The sequence below is a fragment of the Fusarium coffeatum genome (genome assembly GCF_003316985.1).
Source record: "Fusarium coffeatum strain FIESC_28 chromosome Unknown BRIP53273_contig_192, whole genome shotgun sequence".
NCBI classification, from domain to species: domain Eukaryota; kingdom Fungi; phylum Ascomycota; class Sordariomycetes; order Hypocreales; family Nectriaceae; genus Fusarium; species Fusarium coffeatum.
Window position 1 is genome coordinate 84,424 of NW_022157985.1, and position 15,287 is coordinate 99,710.

At 48.6% G+C, this 15,287-nt stretch overlaps 7 protein-coding genes across 7 annotated transcripts; 3 read left to right on the forward strand and 4 right to left on the reverse strand.

Moving 5' to 3' along the window:
- Positions 1–758: 758 nt before the first annotated feature.
- On the forward strand, positions 759–1,918 carry FIESC28_08258 (uncharacterized protein; the record flags this gene model as incomplete). The annotated part of the gene is made up of 3 exons (XM_031162396.1): positions 759–826; positions 876–1,142; positions 1,195–1,918. The coding sequence occupies 3 exons, from the start codon at positions 759–761 to the stop codon at positions 1,916–1,918; spliced, it is 1,059 nt and encodes a 352-aa protein (XP_031013551.1).
- A 95-nt stretch (positions 1,919–2,013) lies between these two features.
- On the reverse strand, positions 2,014–3,955 carry FIESC28_08259 (uncharacterized protein; the record flags this gene model as incomplete). Its single annotated transcript, XM_031162397.1, has 2 exons — positions 2,014–2,513; positions 2,566–3,955. 2 exons carry the CDS (start codon positions 3,953–3,955, stop codon positions 2,014–2,016), a joined length of 1,890 nt encoding a protein of 629 aa, XP_031013552.1.
- Positions 3,956–4,565: 610 nt separating this feature from the next.
- FIESC28_08260 (uncharacterized protein) lies at positions 4,566–5,627 on the reverse strand (the record flags this gene model as incomplete). The annotated part of the gene is made up of 1 exon (XM_031162398.1): positions 4,566–5,627. One exon carries the CDS (start codon positions 5,625–5,627, stop codon positions 4,566–4,568), a length of 1,062 nt encoding a protein of 353 aa, XP_031013553.1.
- A 905-nt stretch (positions 5,628–6,532) lies between these two features.
- FIESC28_08261 (uncharacterized protein) lies at positions 6,533–7,801 on the reverse strand (the record flags this gene model as incomplete). Its single annotated transcript, XM_031162399.1, has 1 exon — positions 6,533–7,801. One exon carries the CDS (start codon positions 7,799–7,801, stop codon positions 6,533–6,535), a length of 1,269 nt encoding a protein of 422 aa, XP_031013554.1.
- Positions 7,802–8,324: 523 nt separating this feature from the next.
- On the forward strand, positions 8,325–11,508 carry FIESC28_08262 (uncharacterized protein; the record flags this gene model as incomplete). Its single annotated transcript, XM_031162400.1, has 3 exons — positions 8,325–9,216; positions 9,996–10,087; positions 10,213–11,508. 3 exons carry the CDS (start codon positions 8,325–8,327, stop codon positions 11,506–11,508), a joined length of 2,280 nt encoding a protein of 759 aa, XP_031013555.1.
- Positions 11,509–11,563: 55 nt separating this feature from the next.
- Positions 11,564–12,799, reverse strand: FIESC28_08263 (uncharacterized protein; the record flags this gene model as incomplete). The annotated part of the gene is made up of 1 exon (XM_031162401.1): positions 11,564–12,799. One exon carries the CDS (start codon positions 12,797–12,799, stop codon positions 11,564–11,566), a length of 1,236 nt encoding a protein of 411 aa, XP_031013556.1.
- A 515-nt stretch (positions 12,800–13,314) lies between these two features.
- Positions 13,315–14,974, forward strand: FIESC28_08264 (uncharacterized protein; the record flags this gene model as incomplete). The annotated part of the gene is made up of 2 exons (XM_031162402.1): positions 13,315–13,436; positions 13,489–14,974. The coding sequence occupies 2 exons, from the start codon at positions 13,315–13,317 to the stop codon at positions 14,972–14,974; spliced, it is 1,608 nt and encodes a 535-aa protein (XP_031013557.1).
- Positions 14,975–15,287: the final 313 nt, after the last annotated feature.

Consider the following 15,287-nt stretch of genomic DNA (forward strand, 5'->3'; position numbering starts at 1 on the left):
GCAATGCGCAACAAAGGATGCACTAACATGTCGATCACCTGAATTCCAGCCTGTTGGACATTACTCTCGCGTAACCAGGGCATGATACGATACGAAACCGAAAATGTCATTGGCTCTCGAGGACGTTCATGTGTCAGCCTCAAAAGAAGAGCCGAGGCGGGTCCCCACAAGGCGTAGGCTGCCTTCTTCTTACAACCTAGCTTCTCACAGTGAGTACTGCTTCATGTCCCGAAAGCTAAACTAGATAAAGCAACTGTTGGACTGCCGTCCCCTGAAGATCCCCATTTTCTTGCTTCATACCAATCAGCTTTCTTACCATTGACTCTCTTTCTAAACTTGTCTCGGTAGAGGATCTTCAACGGCTTGCTTCCGGTTGAAGATCATGATCCACTGTTGGTTATTCCCCTGCTGCAGATCAAATCTGCATAAAAGGAGGCATGTGTTTTAATAACTCATAAGGAGCAGAGATAACAACTTATAAACCTGATAATCCTTCTAGGGACGAAGTCAGACCTTTCTCGAAGTTTTGTTAATGCAAGCCAGCCAAGATGCTGCTGTCCAGAATGTTGACATCTGGTCTCTCTCTCAGTGACGTGAGAGTCATCACTGTCATCCAACAAGTCTGCTCGGTGCTGTCAATTATAGGGTGTTTGTTCATTATTACCACATTCCTTCTCTGTGATGCTTTCCATAAACCCATTAACCGACTGGTCTTTTACGCCTCGTTCGGCAATATCATGGCCAGTATCTGCTTCATCATGGCCGATTCTTTTGTCAAACATCCAAATGGACCCGGGTGTCAGACGCAAGCTTTCCTCCTTCACACGTATGTAATATACTCTCTAACTCCTCCATTTTCTGTTGACATGTTGTAGCTTCGTGGGCGCTGATGCTATGTGGACTCTGGCTATGGCAGTCAATGTTTACCTCGCCTTCTACCATCGTTTCGATGCGCAGCGATTACGAAAGATGGAACTACCTTATCTAATATCCTGCTACGGTATTCCCTTTCTACCAGCGTTTATCTTTTTCTTTATTAAGAACGGTGATGGCGTTCGCGTATACGGCAGTGCTGTCCAATGGTGTTGGATCACACCTGAGTATGACATTTTGCGTATTGCGACATTCTACGGCCCGATCTGGTAAGCCTGAGAGGTTCCTCATCTGTTACGTGAAATGTTAACTCAGCGACAGGGTCGTCATCACGATCACTCTAGGTATTTACGTCCGATCCGGCGGCACGATCTATCGAAAACGTCAACAACTTCTAAAAGCCCAAGGATCCGGTTCCGGCTCAGGAGGCCTCTCATACGCCAACCAAAGTTCGACCAATTATGTCAAAACAACCGAAGTAACCATCGTACGCGAGTCGATACATCAGCCAGAGGCGGTTCAGCTCCAGAACTTGGGTCATCAAGCGTCAGTTCGCGTCCACAAGCCAACGATTGACCGAGAAGACACTCGAGCAAGCGTAGCTGCGAACCCACAGCCAAACAACCCGAAGCCATCCGTGCGACCGAGCAACGATGTTTACAAGGCAGCATGGGCATATACAAAAGTCGCCATGCTTTTCTTCGTCGTCATTCTGACTACGTGGATTCCCTCAAGCGCCAACAGAATGTACTCGCATATCCACCCCGATCAAGTTAGCAAGCCATTGCAGTTTATGAGCGCGACCGTCCTTCCACTCCAAGGGTTCTGGAACGCTGTCATTTATGCAGTCACCAGTAAGGCGGCTTGCAAAGCCCTACTAGAGGAAAGGGGCCTCTGGGTCCAGAAGACGCAATTGAACGAGCCAACTTGGGGCGAACAGAGACGAAGTAAGAGCAGGACCATATTGGGCTCGAAGCCAGAAGACTCGGAGAGTTTACGAGAGTTGGCGCGTCCAGCCAAGTCTGATGATGGAAGAAGCGTATGAGGTCACCAAGTATAACGTTATTTGCTTCCAGTATTTTATCTAATTGGCAAAGCTATAAGAGGCTTCAAAATATCATTTCATCTTCCATATGTCAACTAGAATAACACAGATCCACCTGACAGGCTCCTCCCAGTTTTGGGCACTTCCAAAATCCCATGCGCCACCAGGTCCTGAGCTAATCTGGGGATGAGGCCGTCACAACCCTTGGCTACCATGATATCAACAGTGACAGGTAGATTCTCCTCATGGTGGGTAATATTGCTAAAGCCCGGAACCTCTCCAAGAGGATAGACGCTATCCGGCGCTTCGCTGAAGATGGACAGCTTACTTAGAGACCAACCGAAAGGAACCCTAGGAGGATCCTTGTAAACATCGCGGCGACCAAAGCTTCCGGTGCTTTCAGTGTGGAGAAGAATTCTAGAGGAACATCTCTGTGGGTCATCGTCTCTTGGAAGAACCTGCCCGTTGAACCAGTTCATGAAGATCGTCTTGTTCTTCAGGGCGTTGTCGAGGATGGAGTCTGGTTGACTCTCACCCCAGGCCCAACGCACACTGGGAGCTGGGTTGATGTATGGCTGTCGGCCCTCATGAGCGGCTGGAAGTTGATCAGTTATTGGACAGGTATACTTCTGGTTACTAAGACTTACCAGCATAGTCTCTGAAGAATGGTTTCTTAATTAGTGCGATCTGCTGCTTGGTGATGAGCGCAGGATAAGTGATGTTGAGAAAGTCTGTTAAGGGAAGATCTCGAACAGGCTCTGGCGCCGTGGAAGCCCAATCTTGGTCCAAATCATACTCTGTAACATTCGTAGCGAGGAATTCGGCGAGATCGTTTGCGAATCGATGGATTATTGCACCATTTGGCGTGCTGTTATCCGGGAAACCCAGAGTATATACGACCTGTGGATACTGAACATCTTCAGAGAAGGTCGTGTAGTTCTCCCCGTACATCGCGGCCTGAGCTAATCCCCAAAGCTCCGGATCGCGAGTAAGAAACCCAGCTGTATCCATGGCCGGTGATAGAGGCATTGCGTTATCAAGAGTGACGAGGTTATGTGTAGGTCTATTACCAAAGACTCCAGTAACACCAGCGGGCCCGCGGATAGAACCTCCAGTATCGCTTCCAACGGCAATATCTAACCACGGATAAGATGCCACGGAGGCTCCTGCCCCCGATGAAGACGAGGAAGGACCTTGGTAACCGTCTCCACGGGGATTGAAGGGAGCCGAGTAAGAGACCCAGTCTGCTGTAGGGTTCTCACCATTGGCGAACTGAGAAAGCTTCTGCGTTCCAACGATGACGGCTCCAGCGTCGATCAGGTTCTGGATAGCTGGTGCGGTTTTATTGGCCGCAGGGTAGAGGTTATACCATGCACGGTTTCCTCGCGAGCTTTTGACGCCCTCGATATCAAATAGGTCCTTGACTGCAACTCGCACACCTGCCAATGGCTGCTCCTTGGTGCGTGTATAATAGAGGCGCGATGGGACGCCAATTGTGAGAGAAGCGCTGCTGGACATATGTGCTGAGAGAGTTTGGAACTCGCCGTCCGAGAGGTGAAGAAGTGACTCGGCGAATGTTCCTGAGAAATCATCATAAAGTCGGTATACTCTATGGAGATCTCCACTGTGGGCGTTCAAAAAATAAGGCCCCTGAGGAATTTCCAATGAGTCTACGCATGAGACCGTCGATTTGATGTCATAATGGAATTTGTTGGTTCCTGATTTGCAAGCCACCGAGTTCTTAACAATCACTGTTTCCAAGAACCCAGATTGCCAAACATCATCCTTCTGCTTCCATTCGGAAAATAGTGCGTTGAGAGCATCTTGTGCAGTGGTACTGTTGCCAACCACTGTAACAGGCGTAAAAGCGAAGGAATCAGCAGTCTTAGCTGAAGGACGAAGGCTGGAAGGTAGCTTTGTTTCTGTCGAAGGCGACACAAAGTAGTCAATCCCGTTGAGACTTAATGATATACCGTGGGGACGTAAACCCTTTGCCACGGCTGAGGTGGTCAGACTTAGTAGAGCTATGAGCAGCATCGTGAACAAGAAGCTATACTGAGAAACGGCCTTGTGATCTGAGTTTTGGAAGAAGCAGCAAAACCTTTTATAGGAACCGATCTTGGGGCGGGGTAAGAACCATTGAAGTCACGATGCTTCAAAAGTGTATCCTTGTTTATCGTTATCCCGAGGAGTCGGTCAAGCTGAGCGATATTGGACAGATGCCATTAGTACAATCCATGTCTGCGACATCGGACCAACGATATACATTGATTCTGTTACATAACTTTATATTGAGCCAATTCTATTCAGTAGATCATATACCCATCCCGGCGTAGGATTCTCAACGCCAAGTTGGAAGTGGTGATTTCACTGGAACAAGTGCGGAATGTTCAGGCATAATCCCTGCTATAGATAGGGTAGATATGCCGTGTTAGGAAGGTGGGAATGACCAGGGACCACTTAGATAGAGTTATCTGCTGGGTCCACGATAACAAGCCTACGTTTATCCGGATTGTGGAAGACGATAGCTTATATCCGAAACATATTGAGACGAGATCAATTAACGATCCTTAATAGCTCATTATCAAGTAGCGAGGTTATAGGTTGAATATATGTGTTGTTGTAATTTACAGCATAGCTAACAGCTTCACTGAACTCTACTCTCAATCTCAAACAACTGAGGCAGTAGTCCTGACAACATATCCTCAAGTGACTGCCACTTGATCCCCAAAGCTTTCTCAGTCTCACTAGCATCAACGCCAAAATGGGTCTCAGCTTCTCTAGAACCCGGACTACCAGTGGGAATCTTGCTCTTATTCTTCCCTGCGACCTCTCGCGAAACATCGGCGATCTCCTGATTGCAGTATACACCAGCGGCTAGAAGATATCTCTCGCCGCCAGCTTCAGGAACTTGGATCGCCTTAAGATGTGCTAGTGCAACATCTTGGACACTGACCCAGACTGGACCTCGAGTTGGTGGGATGGAAGCCTCTTCGCCGGTTGACACAATGCCATATACAATTTGGTTTGATGTGTTGAGTTCTTTTGGGGAAGTGGGGACTGCGCCTGGTAGGAATGGTCCAAACACCATGGCTGGATTGAGGCTGACGAGGTCGAATTGCACGGATGAATTATCATCCATCCATTTCCACGCAACCTTTTCCGCTACCGTTTTGCTGGCTCGGTATGCTACTGCTGCAGCGGGAGCGTTGACACCATCTTCGTAGGTCAAAGGCGACCAGTCCTTGGCAGTATATATTTTGCCAGGCTGAAGTCCCTTCGAAGCATCGTAGATACCAGCAAACGAATTGGTATGCACAATGCGTTTTACACCTCCCAATTTCTTGGCTGCATTGAGAATAGCCGTTGAACCCTTAACAGCGGGAATCATAAGATCATTCTCCAAGTCCGTAGCATCATAATTGAAGGGTGCGGCGAGGTGTAAGATGGCGTCTGGTCTGGTTGAGCCAAAAGCTGAGAGATATGATTCGACGGAAGTAATATCTTCAACCACTTTCACAGAAAGACTGGGATCTCTTCCATGGAGGTTTAAGACTTGTTTGGCTTTTAAAGCCGAACGGACGGTGCCTACAACTCTGTAGCCTTCTGACAGGAGAAGTTTGATACAGTGCTGGGCTATAAAGCCGTTGGCGCCTGTAACGGCAATAAGGGACGGGGGTAGGATAGGTTTGGGGTATGCTGAAGGCATCTTCAAAAGAAAGCCTTAGTAACAAGACAATTAGATGATCATGAGAGAAGAAACTGTAAGGTACTGGAATCTTGGTTCAAATAGTTAAGACATCGATATTTCGGCACCCAGTTGCTGGAACCTACAACGACAAGCGGGCGGATGTGAGCTTCAACGCCGACTGACCCTATTCCTGTTAGGCTCTAGTGTAGTGCGCTCCCCGTCGGAAAGATGGATTTGCGACGGTTGCAGCGGGGCTAGACAGTGATTGGCTGCCATACCGAAGTATCCCTACCGCGCACTCGACGCGTCGCAATTGTTCTGTAGCCGCGTCGATGACCAGCGCGCAACAGTGCAACAGGTCATGCTGTGTCAATTGTATCATCTTGGGATCAAAAGTGGCAATTAGTCCAACTGATCATAATGTTCGGCGATTCGTGCCGTTGGAACACGTCGCATAGGTTCGGGGTGATGAGAGCTAAGGTTCGCGTCGCAGCGGTGCCTACCAAGAAGTCTGGCCACATTGATCCACTTTCTATCACAGCCACATGACACCGCCGCAAGTGGCATACTTCCTACCCTGTACAATGGGATTTATCGAACTGATAACAACTTTATCAAGTTAACAAGATCTTTTAATCTTTCTTTAGATATATCTAATAAAGTCCTTGCATATTGCTATAAACCTGTATTATTTTCTCTCGTATATATTCGTGGTGTATCGGTGGCGGTCATGAATTGCGCAAAATGCTTGGGTTCACAATTGAATGTTAGCATTGCAGCTCAACACCGAGAGAAACTGTAAACAGACCTGCTCAGTCGTCGCAACAATTCACTCAGGTTTCATCGACCGAAACACGTAAAGGTAATCATTGACGTCACTATAATGGGTCTTAAATTAGATGACGTAAATTGAAAGAGGATATCTAGACACCCGCGATAGCCCTCTTCTTCAACACAGCAGAATTCTCATTCAATCCATCCCAATCATGCGCGTCCAAACAAGCTTGCCGACTTAATAGCACCGCGACACTCGTCCTCTCCCGCAACTCACTCTCATAATCATCAATGGCCTGCTTAAAATCCTTACCTTGGTGATAGACTGCCTCTAAAGCCTTGCTCAATCTGTACGCGTCCAGAATACCGTGATTTGCCGCCTCTCCACGGTACATCGTCATCGCGTGCGCCGCGTCGCCAGCTAGCGTGATTCTGCCATCTCGATTATCCCAGGGTGGACATGGCCAGTCTTGGAGGACAATTTCAATTACCTCCGAATCCTCAGGTATCGCGTGCACGACGTCGCGTAGCACGGGATTGAACTCTGTTGCTCGTTGCTTCATATATACCAAACGTTCCGCATCTGTAGGCTTGACTTCATCTTCTTCTGTCTTCAGAGGCCATGATATCATGACTTGGACTCGGTAGTGTTCATTGTTTGTTCCAACAGTGCCGTTGACTTGTGGTGTCTCCAACATACTGAACCAAAAGAATGCTCCTGTCACAGGATGACACCCCTGGAAGAGTAGAGGGTCGATATCCTTCAGCGGTTTGACTTGCTCTGGCGTGAGATCTAGAGCAGCTCCAGTGAAGCGTATTGGTAGTCGAATATTGCGATACGAGTCCGGCACCAGGTGTTTTCTCGTGCTCGAGTTGCTGCCTTCGACACCAACGATTAGAGAACCTTCGGCTTGTGTTCCATCTTCGAATTTCGCTATCACCTGGTCATCGCACTCTTGGATAGAGGCAAGACGCTTGTTCCAAGTGACATGCTCTGCCACATCCTTCATAAGGACCTTTCTCAATTTTTCTCTATTAACTCGACGTCGGTCGCCAGGCGGGATAAGGAACTTAGGCTCAAGGGTCTCGAGGTTGATAAAGACAAACTTTCCAAGACCTTGACGATCAGCTTCGGGATCAACCTGAACTGACTCGACGCCCTTGAAAGTATCGTCCGACAAGAGCTCTCTGAGAAAAGGTAGGACCCAGTGAAGGGTTATAGCCCAGCCTTGACCACGGGAGCTAATATGGCTGTCGCGTTCGTATATCTTGAATGGGATGCCAAGCTTTTGAAGTGTCAGTAAAGTCTCTTGAAGGTAGAGAAATTTAATTATTGGTACCTTTTTGAGCCCATGGGCTAGGACAAGGCCGACAACTCCTGCGCCGATGATCAGGACTGGCTTGCGGTCTTTTGACATTATGGTGAGGGTTGGCTTGATCAAGGTATGAGATGGTTTGCGGATCTGGATGCCTGCACAGAAAAGGAAAAACAAGAAATAATTTTCTCAATTGAGACTCAAGAAGTGCGCGTACAGCATAATATTATGTCTATGTGGCTTTGAGTATCAGTGGAACAACGATGCCTCCGACGGCCCTGTGTCATCGACATTGGTGATGCCCTGATTAGATAGCGCGTCCCAGCACAGCGGTTCATTCCAGCGCCCGAGAGGGGAAATGGCAGGCGACCCCGTCGGGAATCAGCGCTAATCATGCAACCGTCGGAAAACATTTAGTGGCGCTGACTTGGGATTCCGCTCTCTGTAAAGATAGCGGGGTGCTCCGCGGTATGGTAATTGTAACCGCTGTGGTAAAACCGATCAATAGATTGGAACATTAATGAGAGAGTAAATAATGGTGAGGTCAAGCTCGTTGAAGCATTGATCAATTCACAATCGACTTATCCAACTTCTTCTTCAACTGCACTATTAGCAAACAACAACCATGACACAAGACCACAAACACGAGGCCCTCCAGCCCGTCCACCCCTCTATGAAAGGCAAACTCGACCCCGTCTTCGAAAAACTCTACAACGACAACGTCGCCAACACACCCCTTAAACCAATCGACCTCGGCATCCTACGATCCAAATACTCCGTCCTCTATTCCTACGGCACAGGCCCAGCGCCAGATGTCGCTCGTGAATATGATGCTCAGATCGTAACTCACGAGGACATCACTCTTGCTGTCAGAGTCTACGAACCTGATACCGCTGGTCCATGGCCTGTTCACATCGATTACCATGGTGGAGGCTGGGGTCTTGGTGATCTTGATACTGAGAGTCACATCTGCAAGCATATTTGCAAAGTCGCTGGTGTTGCGGTTATTGATGTGGCTTATCGTCTTGTACCTGAGAATGCCTTTCCTTGTGGCATAACAGACAGCTTTGCGGCTCTCAAATACGTCTACGAAAAGGGCGCTGAGAGATTTAGCATCGATCCGGAAAGGATATCTGTCGGTGGCGTGTCTGCTGGCGGATTCATCAGTCTAGCCCTTGCCCACATGGCTCGCGATGCCGGTATCCCTCTCAAGCTCGTCGCAGTGGGCACACCAGTGATCGATGACTTGAGTAAATACTCCAGCGCATCAGACTCACCTTTCCCATCAATGCAAGAGAACGAACATGCACCGACACTCAATTGGGGACGACTCGCATGGTTTGACAAGCTGAAATGGAGTTCCCTCGGTTCCACCCCAGAAGAAATCGCCAGCCGACGCCAGAAGATACCAGAGATTTATGGCAATCTGTTCAAAGCTACAGACTTTAGCAATTTGGCAAAAACTGTCATTTACACAGCTGGTGCAGACCCTTTGAGAGATGAGGGAGAGGCTTATGGTATGAAGTTGATTGAGCATGGGAATGAGGTTACGATGAAGAGGTTTCCGGGTGTACCGCATCCGTTTATGCATATGGATAAGGATCTTTGGCAGGCGAGGGAGTTTATTTTGCAGACTGCTTGTGCAATTCGTGATTCCCTTCATTCTTAGTTAGATAGATCGAAATGTAATTGACTGTTATTTAATATCTGATATCAGAAGCTGCTCAAACCTGCTATAATGCTGCTGTAGATAATTGCATTATTGGAATAGAGGATGGCAATTGAGCCTAGGAGTTCCTCAGATGGACCCGTCAATTGCGATCTCGGTCCCTAAAGTTACAGTGCTATCTACCCCGCTTCTCGGTCCTCGATAGCGCCAGATATGACGGGCACCCACTAACTCATCAGAGCCTAGCCCACTCAGTATTAAGATAACTAACCACGGAACCGACATCCGACAGACCCCATAACCGCTTCCACTACCCCAGCTTTTCTCCCAAGTCAATTCATCCAAAATGGCCTCCACCGACGTTTGTTTTCGATGCGCCGATATTAAGCAGCGATGTAGAGGGGGAATTCCTTGCGATCGCTGTACTCGGCTGAGTCTTCCGTGCCGGCCTAAGGGTTTTGCGGATGAGCTCGGCACGAGCGATGGTGTGGTTCAACAGCCAAAGGCTAGGATCCGAAGGGTTCAGACAGGTTGTTTGACGTGTAAGAGACGCAAGAAGAAGTGCGATGAGAGGTTAGTCAACAACTCTCAGTGATCGCCTTATCGGACCAAACTAAGAGATCATAGGAAACCTCACTGTGGTGATTGCCAACGGCTGTGCCTGGGATGCGCATGGCCTACAGAAAGAACAAGTAGAGGGAGAAACAACAGCTGGACCAGTGAGTCCTGGCTGAATGCGGATCAAGTCATCGAACTCTCATCAAACCAATCCCCGAGTCCATGCCACTCAACCGACTCAGGTCAATCAACTCTGGATCTGAGCATCGCAGATCTACTCTGTCAGATGTCAAATGCCATTCCTGACGACATGACCGCCCCGCTGCAAGATATCTCATGGAATCTTTCACCAGATTCAACTTGGCTTGACATCCTCTCAGATACACCTGCGGTTGTAGAGAGTCCACCAGCTACAACGCTCAGTTTATATTCACCCAGCTTACTGCCGGATATGACATCTCCGCATGATAAGGCGTTACTCAACCATTACTCTACAATCGTTGCCTTCGTATTATCGCGGCATCCAAATACTGCTTCGAATCCTTACACGAGTTACATCGTGCCAATGGCTGTATCGAATCAACTTATTTTGCATTGTGTGCTTGCGCTGAGCGCGACACATTGGGAGAAGCTTCAACCAGATATGCGAGATCGAGCCCTATTCCACAAAGGACAAGCGACCAAATCTCTGGCAAATTTACTCCCAACTGTTGATTCCAGCTCTGTTGATGTCGCCTTGGTTTCTTGTCTATTGCTCTGTATGTCAGAACTATTTGACGGTACATCAGCTGGCTGGAAACTCCACCTGCAGGGAGCGAAACGTCTCCTCTCCACCTTTAAAGCTCAGACGAGTTCTACTTCAGCATGTGGTCACTTCAAATTCCTTGTCAAACTGGCACGTTTCCTTGACAGTGCTGCTACAACGAGTACTTGCAAACCTCCACTCATCGACGAGACAACAGTAAAACCGACTGACGATACCAACGGCGACGATGCCGCGGTATATGGGATCCCAAAAGAGCTATTCCATATGGTCGATCGAGTGAACAATCTGGCCAGCAAACGAGGAACAAGAGTGGATGAGGAATCAGAAGCTTTGTTCCGTCAAGAAGCAGAGCGAGTACAAGGTCTACTGGATAGTTGGGCGTATGACTACGGAGGACTCGCAGGTGCTGTCGCCTCACTTAACCCAACAAACGATGACGTCCTCCACGCAACGACTGCATACGAATGGGCCCTTCGCCTCCGACTCCACCAAATCACCGAAGGCTACTCACTAACGGAAAAAGTATCCGATTGTGTCCAACATATTCTTGACTCTGCTCAAAAGATTCGGTACGGCAGTTCTTTGGAGACGTGTTTACTGTTTCCACTCGTCATGGCTGGTGGTGCATGTAATTCTCTCGAGCAGAGGATGGTGGTGCAGGATAGGCTGATGGTTATGGAGAGGACGTGTGGGTTTGGATATGTTCATCAGAGTCGGGAGTTGGTGGAGACTGTTTGGAAGAGGAGGGAAACGGAGTCGATGGTTAATTGGGCTAGGATCCGGTATGAGGAGATGGGTGGTTTGGCTCTTTACTAGTTGGAATGACAGTGGACGACTTCAATTGCTATGCTTATATAATCTAAAATACCTTTCAAGACCTCGCTTCCTTGACCAGTTCTGCGATATGAGCATGCATATCATAAGCACAAACCTCATCAATCGTCAACATCCCAGGCTTAGTGTCCTTACTCGACCATCCAATCCTTTCATTCAAGTTCTCTCTCGCACGCTTACTCGCTTCCTGCAATCTTGTAGCTCGTGGCTTACGTTCCAGCTCATACAATCTCAGTCTCTCCTCCACGGTCAAGTCGGAGTACTTCTCCGCGAAGAGAATGCCCAAACCACCAGCATCCTCAATAGCCATGCAAGCTCCCTGACTCTGATCCGGCATCATAGGATGAGCAGCGTCTCCTAGCAGCGTGCATCTACCCTTGCTCCAGTAGGGATAAGGATCGTGGTTGTAGAGTCGCCACATTTTGATGTCTTGCGCGTTGAGGAAGAGCTTGATGAGCTTGGGGTCTAGACCTGGAAAGGTAGATGCGAGGACTTCTCCAGTTGTTGAGATGTTCCAGCCATCCTCTCTAATATCGTTTTTCTCAGCTGGGTAGAAGCAATAGCATGAAACGACGTTGTTTTCGCTGCATGCTGAGAGAACAATCTTGGTCTTGGAGTCGCCTCCCCAGAACTCGATCGCATCGTTGTGGAGATATTCTTCTAGACCGAGCTCGTGAAGCTTGTCGGCGTAGATGATGCAGCGATAGCAGCATGATGTGCTTGGGACGAATTGGGGAATGACGCCTAGTTGCTCACGCATCACACTTCGAATACCATCAGCGCAGATGATAGCGTCGTGTGTCGCTTCAATCCCATTCTCAAAAGTAATATGTCCTGTCTCAGTATCGCAACTGGCAGCCTTATGCCACGTCTTGAGCTCTGCAGGCCGACCCTTCCCAAGCTTCGACAAAGCCACCTCCTTCAGATGATTATGCAAGTCAATCCGATGGAAGTTATTATAATCAGTGCCAAAGCGCTGACGATAGTCTCCCAACGGATAAGTCCCTTGCTCTTCACCAGTAGAGTATTCATGACGGATGAGATTGCGAAGAATAACGGGCTTGGCGGCTGGGATGTCGATGTCCCATTCTTCTAGGAAGCGAGAGCCGTTGGAGGCTACTGATAGAGAGGCGCCGACTTCACCGCCGAAGTCGTAGCGCTCGTAGAGGGTCACGTTGTGGCCTGCGCGACGAAGGGCGATGGCGGCGGAGAGACCACCTAGACCGGAGCCTACGATGCCGATTGAAAGAGACGCATCGGTACGTCCAGGCATGCTGTGTGGTGTTGTGATTTGGGTTAATCAGGGTCTTTGACACTTATTCAATGAGTTAGATTGGTGAGCAGAATTAATTAGAAGGTTGAGCTTTGTTAGATGTGAATCTGTCTAACTGGTGACGTCTAATTGTGACTCTAAATATCCTCTCCAATTCCATACTTCAATATTCCTCCAATTGCCCTCTCCATAGCAATCACAGCCAACAACGAACCCCTCCTCACAATTGAAGCTGAACTTGCCCATGTTCAAATCCGCGCGGACCGCTATCGTCATGGGTTGAACCCAAAACCCCCCGCAATGTAATCTCGCCGATCTTATTGGGCGCGCCCGATCCGACGGTTGCAGCTTATCATGATCTAGCCTCTTCAAGACAAAGTTTACCGACGTATCTACGCCCAAGGTCTCGACCGAGACGAATTGTCACGAGATCTTGACTTATCTCAAGAGCTTCTGGTTTTGTGGCCTCTTGGTGTCTTGATTGACATCGCGGGTTCGTGTACTTAACTTGCCTCATGGTCGCTGCCTCAACCCAGTCACCTCTTCACTGCTCACAATCCAACCAATCAAGAAGCTCAATTGCTCCATTAATTGCCGAAGAGGGTTTCATCAATATTCTGGGGAAGCCCACTCCAAGGTAAGTGTCTCCTTGCCTCAAGTCTTGAACAACCAGCTAACCAACCTTGCAGCACCAACTTGACCTGTCAAGGTCACCATCCCGCCAAGATGGCTCCAAGCGAAATGGAAAAGACCGAAACCAACACCCGCCCCGCCTCCATCACGAAAGGCTCAGTCGCCGACATAATTAGCGAAGCCTCTCTAAATCCTATCACCCGCAAAGTCGATTACCACCTCGTCCCACTCATGCTAGTCTGTTACTTCCTCCAATTCCTCGACAAAGTCCTCATCAACTATGCCAACATCATGGGTCTCTCCGAGAATCTCAATTTCACAGGCAACGATTTCTCATGGATGGCGACCGCTTTCTTCATTGGATTTGCAGTGGCTGAGTTTCCTCAAGGAGTCTTGATTCAGAAATTCCCTGTTAGCAAGGTTCTGGGAATTAATGTTGTTCTTTGGGGTGCTGTTATCTGCTGTTCTGCTGCTGCGGTTAACTTCCCCGGAATGACGGCGACAAGAACATTGCTCGGCATGTTTGAAGCTGTTATCTCGCCTGCTCTCATCATGATTACTTCGCAATGGTATACTCGAAAACAAGCAACGCCCAGAACTGGTATCTGGTACTGTGGTCTCGGCATTGGACAGACTGTTGGTGGACTGATCTCCTTCGCCGCTCAGCATGGTAGTCGGACAGGCAGTTTCCAAGGATGGCGCATCATGTTCGTGTCGGTTGGCGCTTTCAACATCATGATTGGTCTCCTTGTCGTTTTCTGGATGCCCTCCAGCATCAAGGAAGCCAAGTTCCTGACCGAACATGAGCAGCTTCTACTTCAAGAAGCTTTAACTGCGGATCAGGGTGGACACAGCGCCAAAGTGTTCCGTCGTGCTGGTATCTGGGATGCTTTCAAGGATATCCAAGTCTGGCTTCTCTTCCTCAACACTGTTCTCATTGTTATACCCTCTGGTATCATCACGACTTTCTCTGCTACTTTAATCCGAGGATTTGGGTATGACCCAAAACAGGCGGCTTTGTTGAACATGCCTGCAGGTGTCGTTTCCGTCAGTGCGACACTTCTTAGCACATTTGCTATTCTTTACGGCTTTCCCAGGTGGTTGGGCCTTTGTCTTCTCATGGTCCCAACTCTTATTGGGGCTGGACTCATGTCATTCTACTCGAATAGTCAAGCTGGATCTCTGGCTGGTATCTACCTCATCAACTTTGATGTCGCACCGCTTGCACTCATATACGCACTTGTCGGCGCCAACATTCAAGGCTACACCAAGAAGGTTACCACCAATGCTATCATCGCCGTTGGCTTTTCCATTGCGAACATCATTGGGCCCCAGACTTTCCAAGCCAAGGATGCACCGACCTTTATCCCGGCCAAGATCACAGTCTTTTGCGTTTGTGGTGGGTCAGTGGTCGTGACTATTCTGACCAGGATTCTTTATGGAATTCGAAACAGGGCCGGGAGGGTGTCGCGTGATGTTAGTGAAGTCGATGAGGCTGAGATGACTGACAGGAACAACCCGAACTTCTTTTATGTATACTAATTGGGAAACCACAGCGTATGTACTTTGTCTCTATACCTTGATATTATAATTTAATTTGCGCTAATGATGTATGCGAAGTGTCTGCATTACGTGACAATGACACCATTTCGTTCAACCTAGCGAATGCTTTTATAACCGCGAGGCAGTGATCATAGAGCCAAGGACGGCAGCTCACTAACCGACTTGGATTGACTCTTATCGTCTCGGCGGACGGACTGACGGACAAACTCGCTGTGTCGGATTGGTGGATTAGCCTTGTAAGGCAGAACGTCTTAGCGTATCGCAGGGTTATTGTAATGGCTGTGTTGGCTAG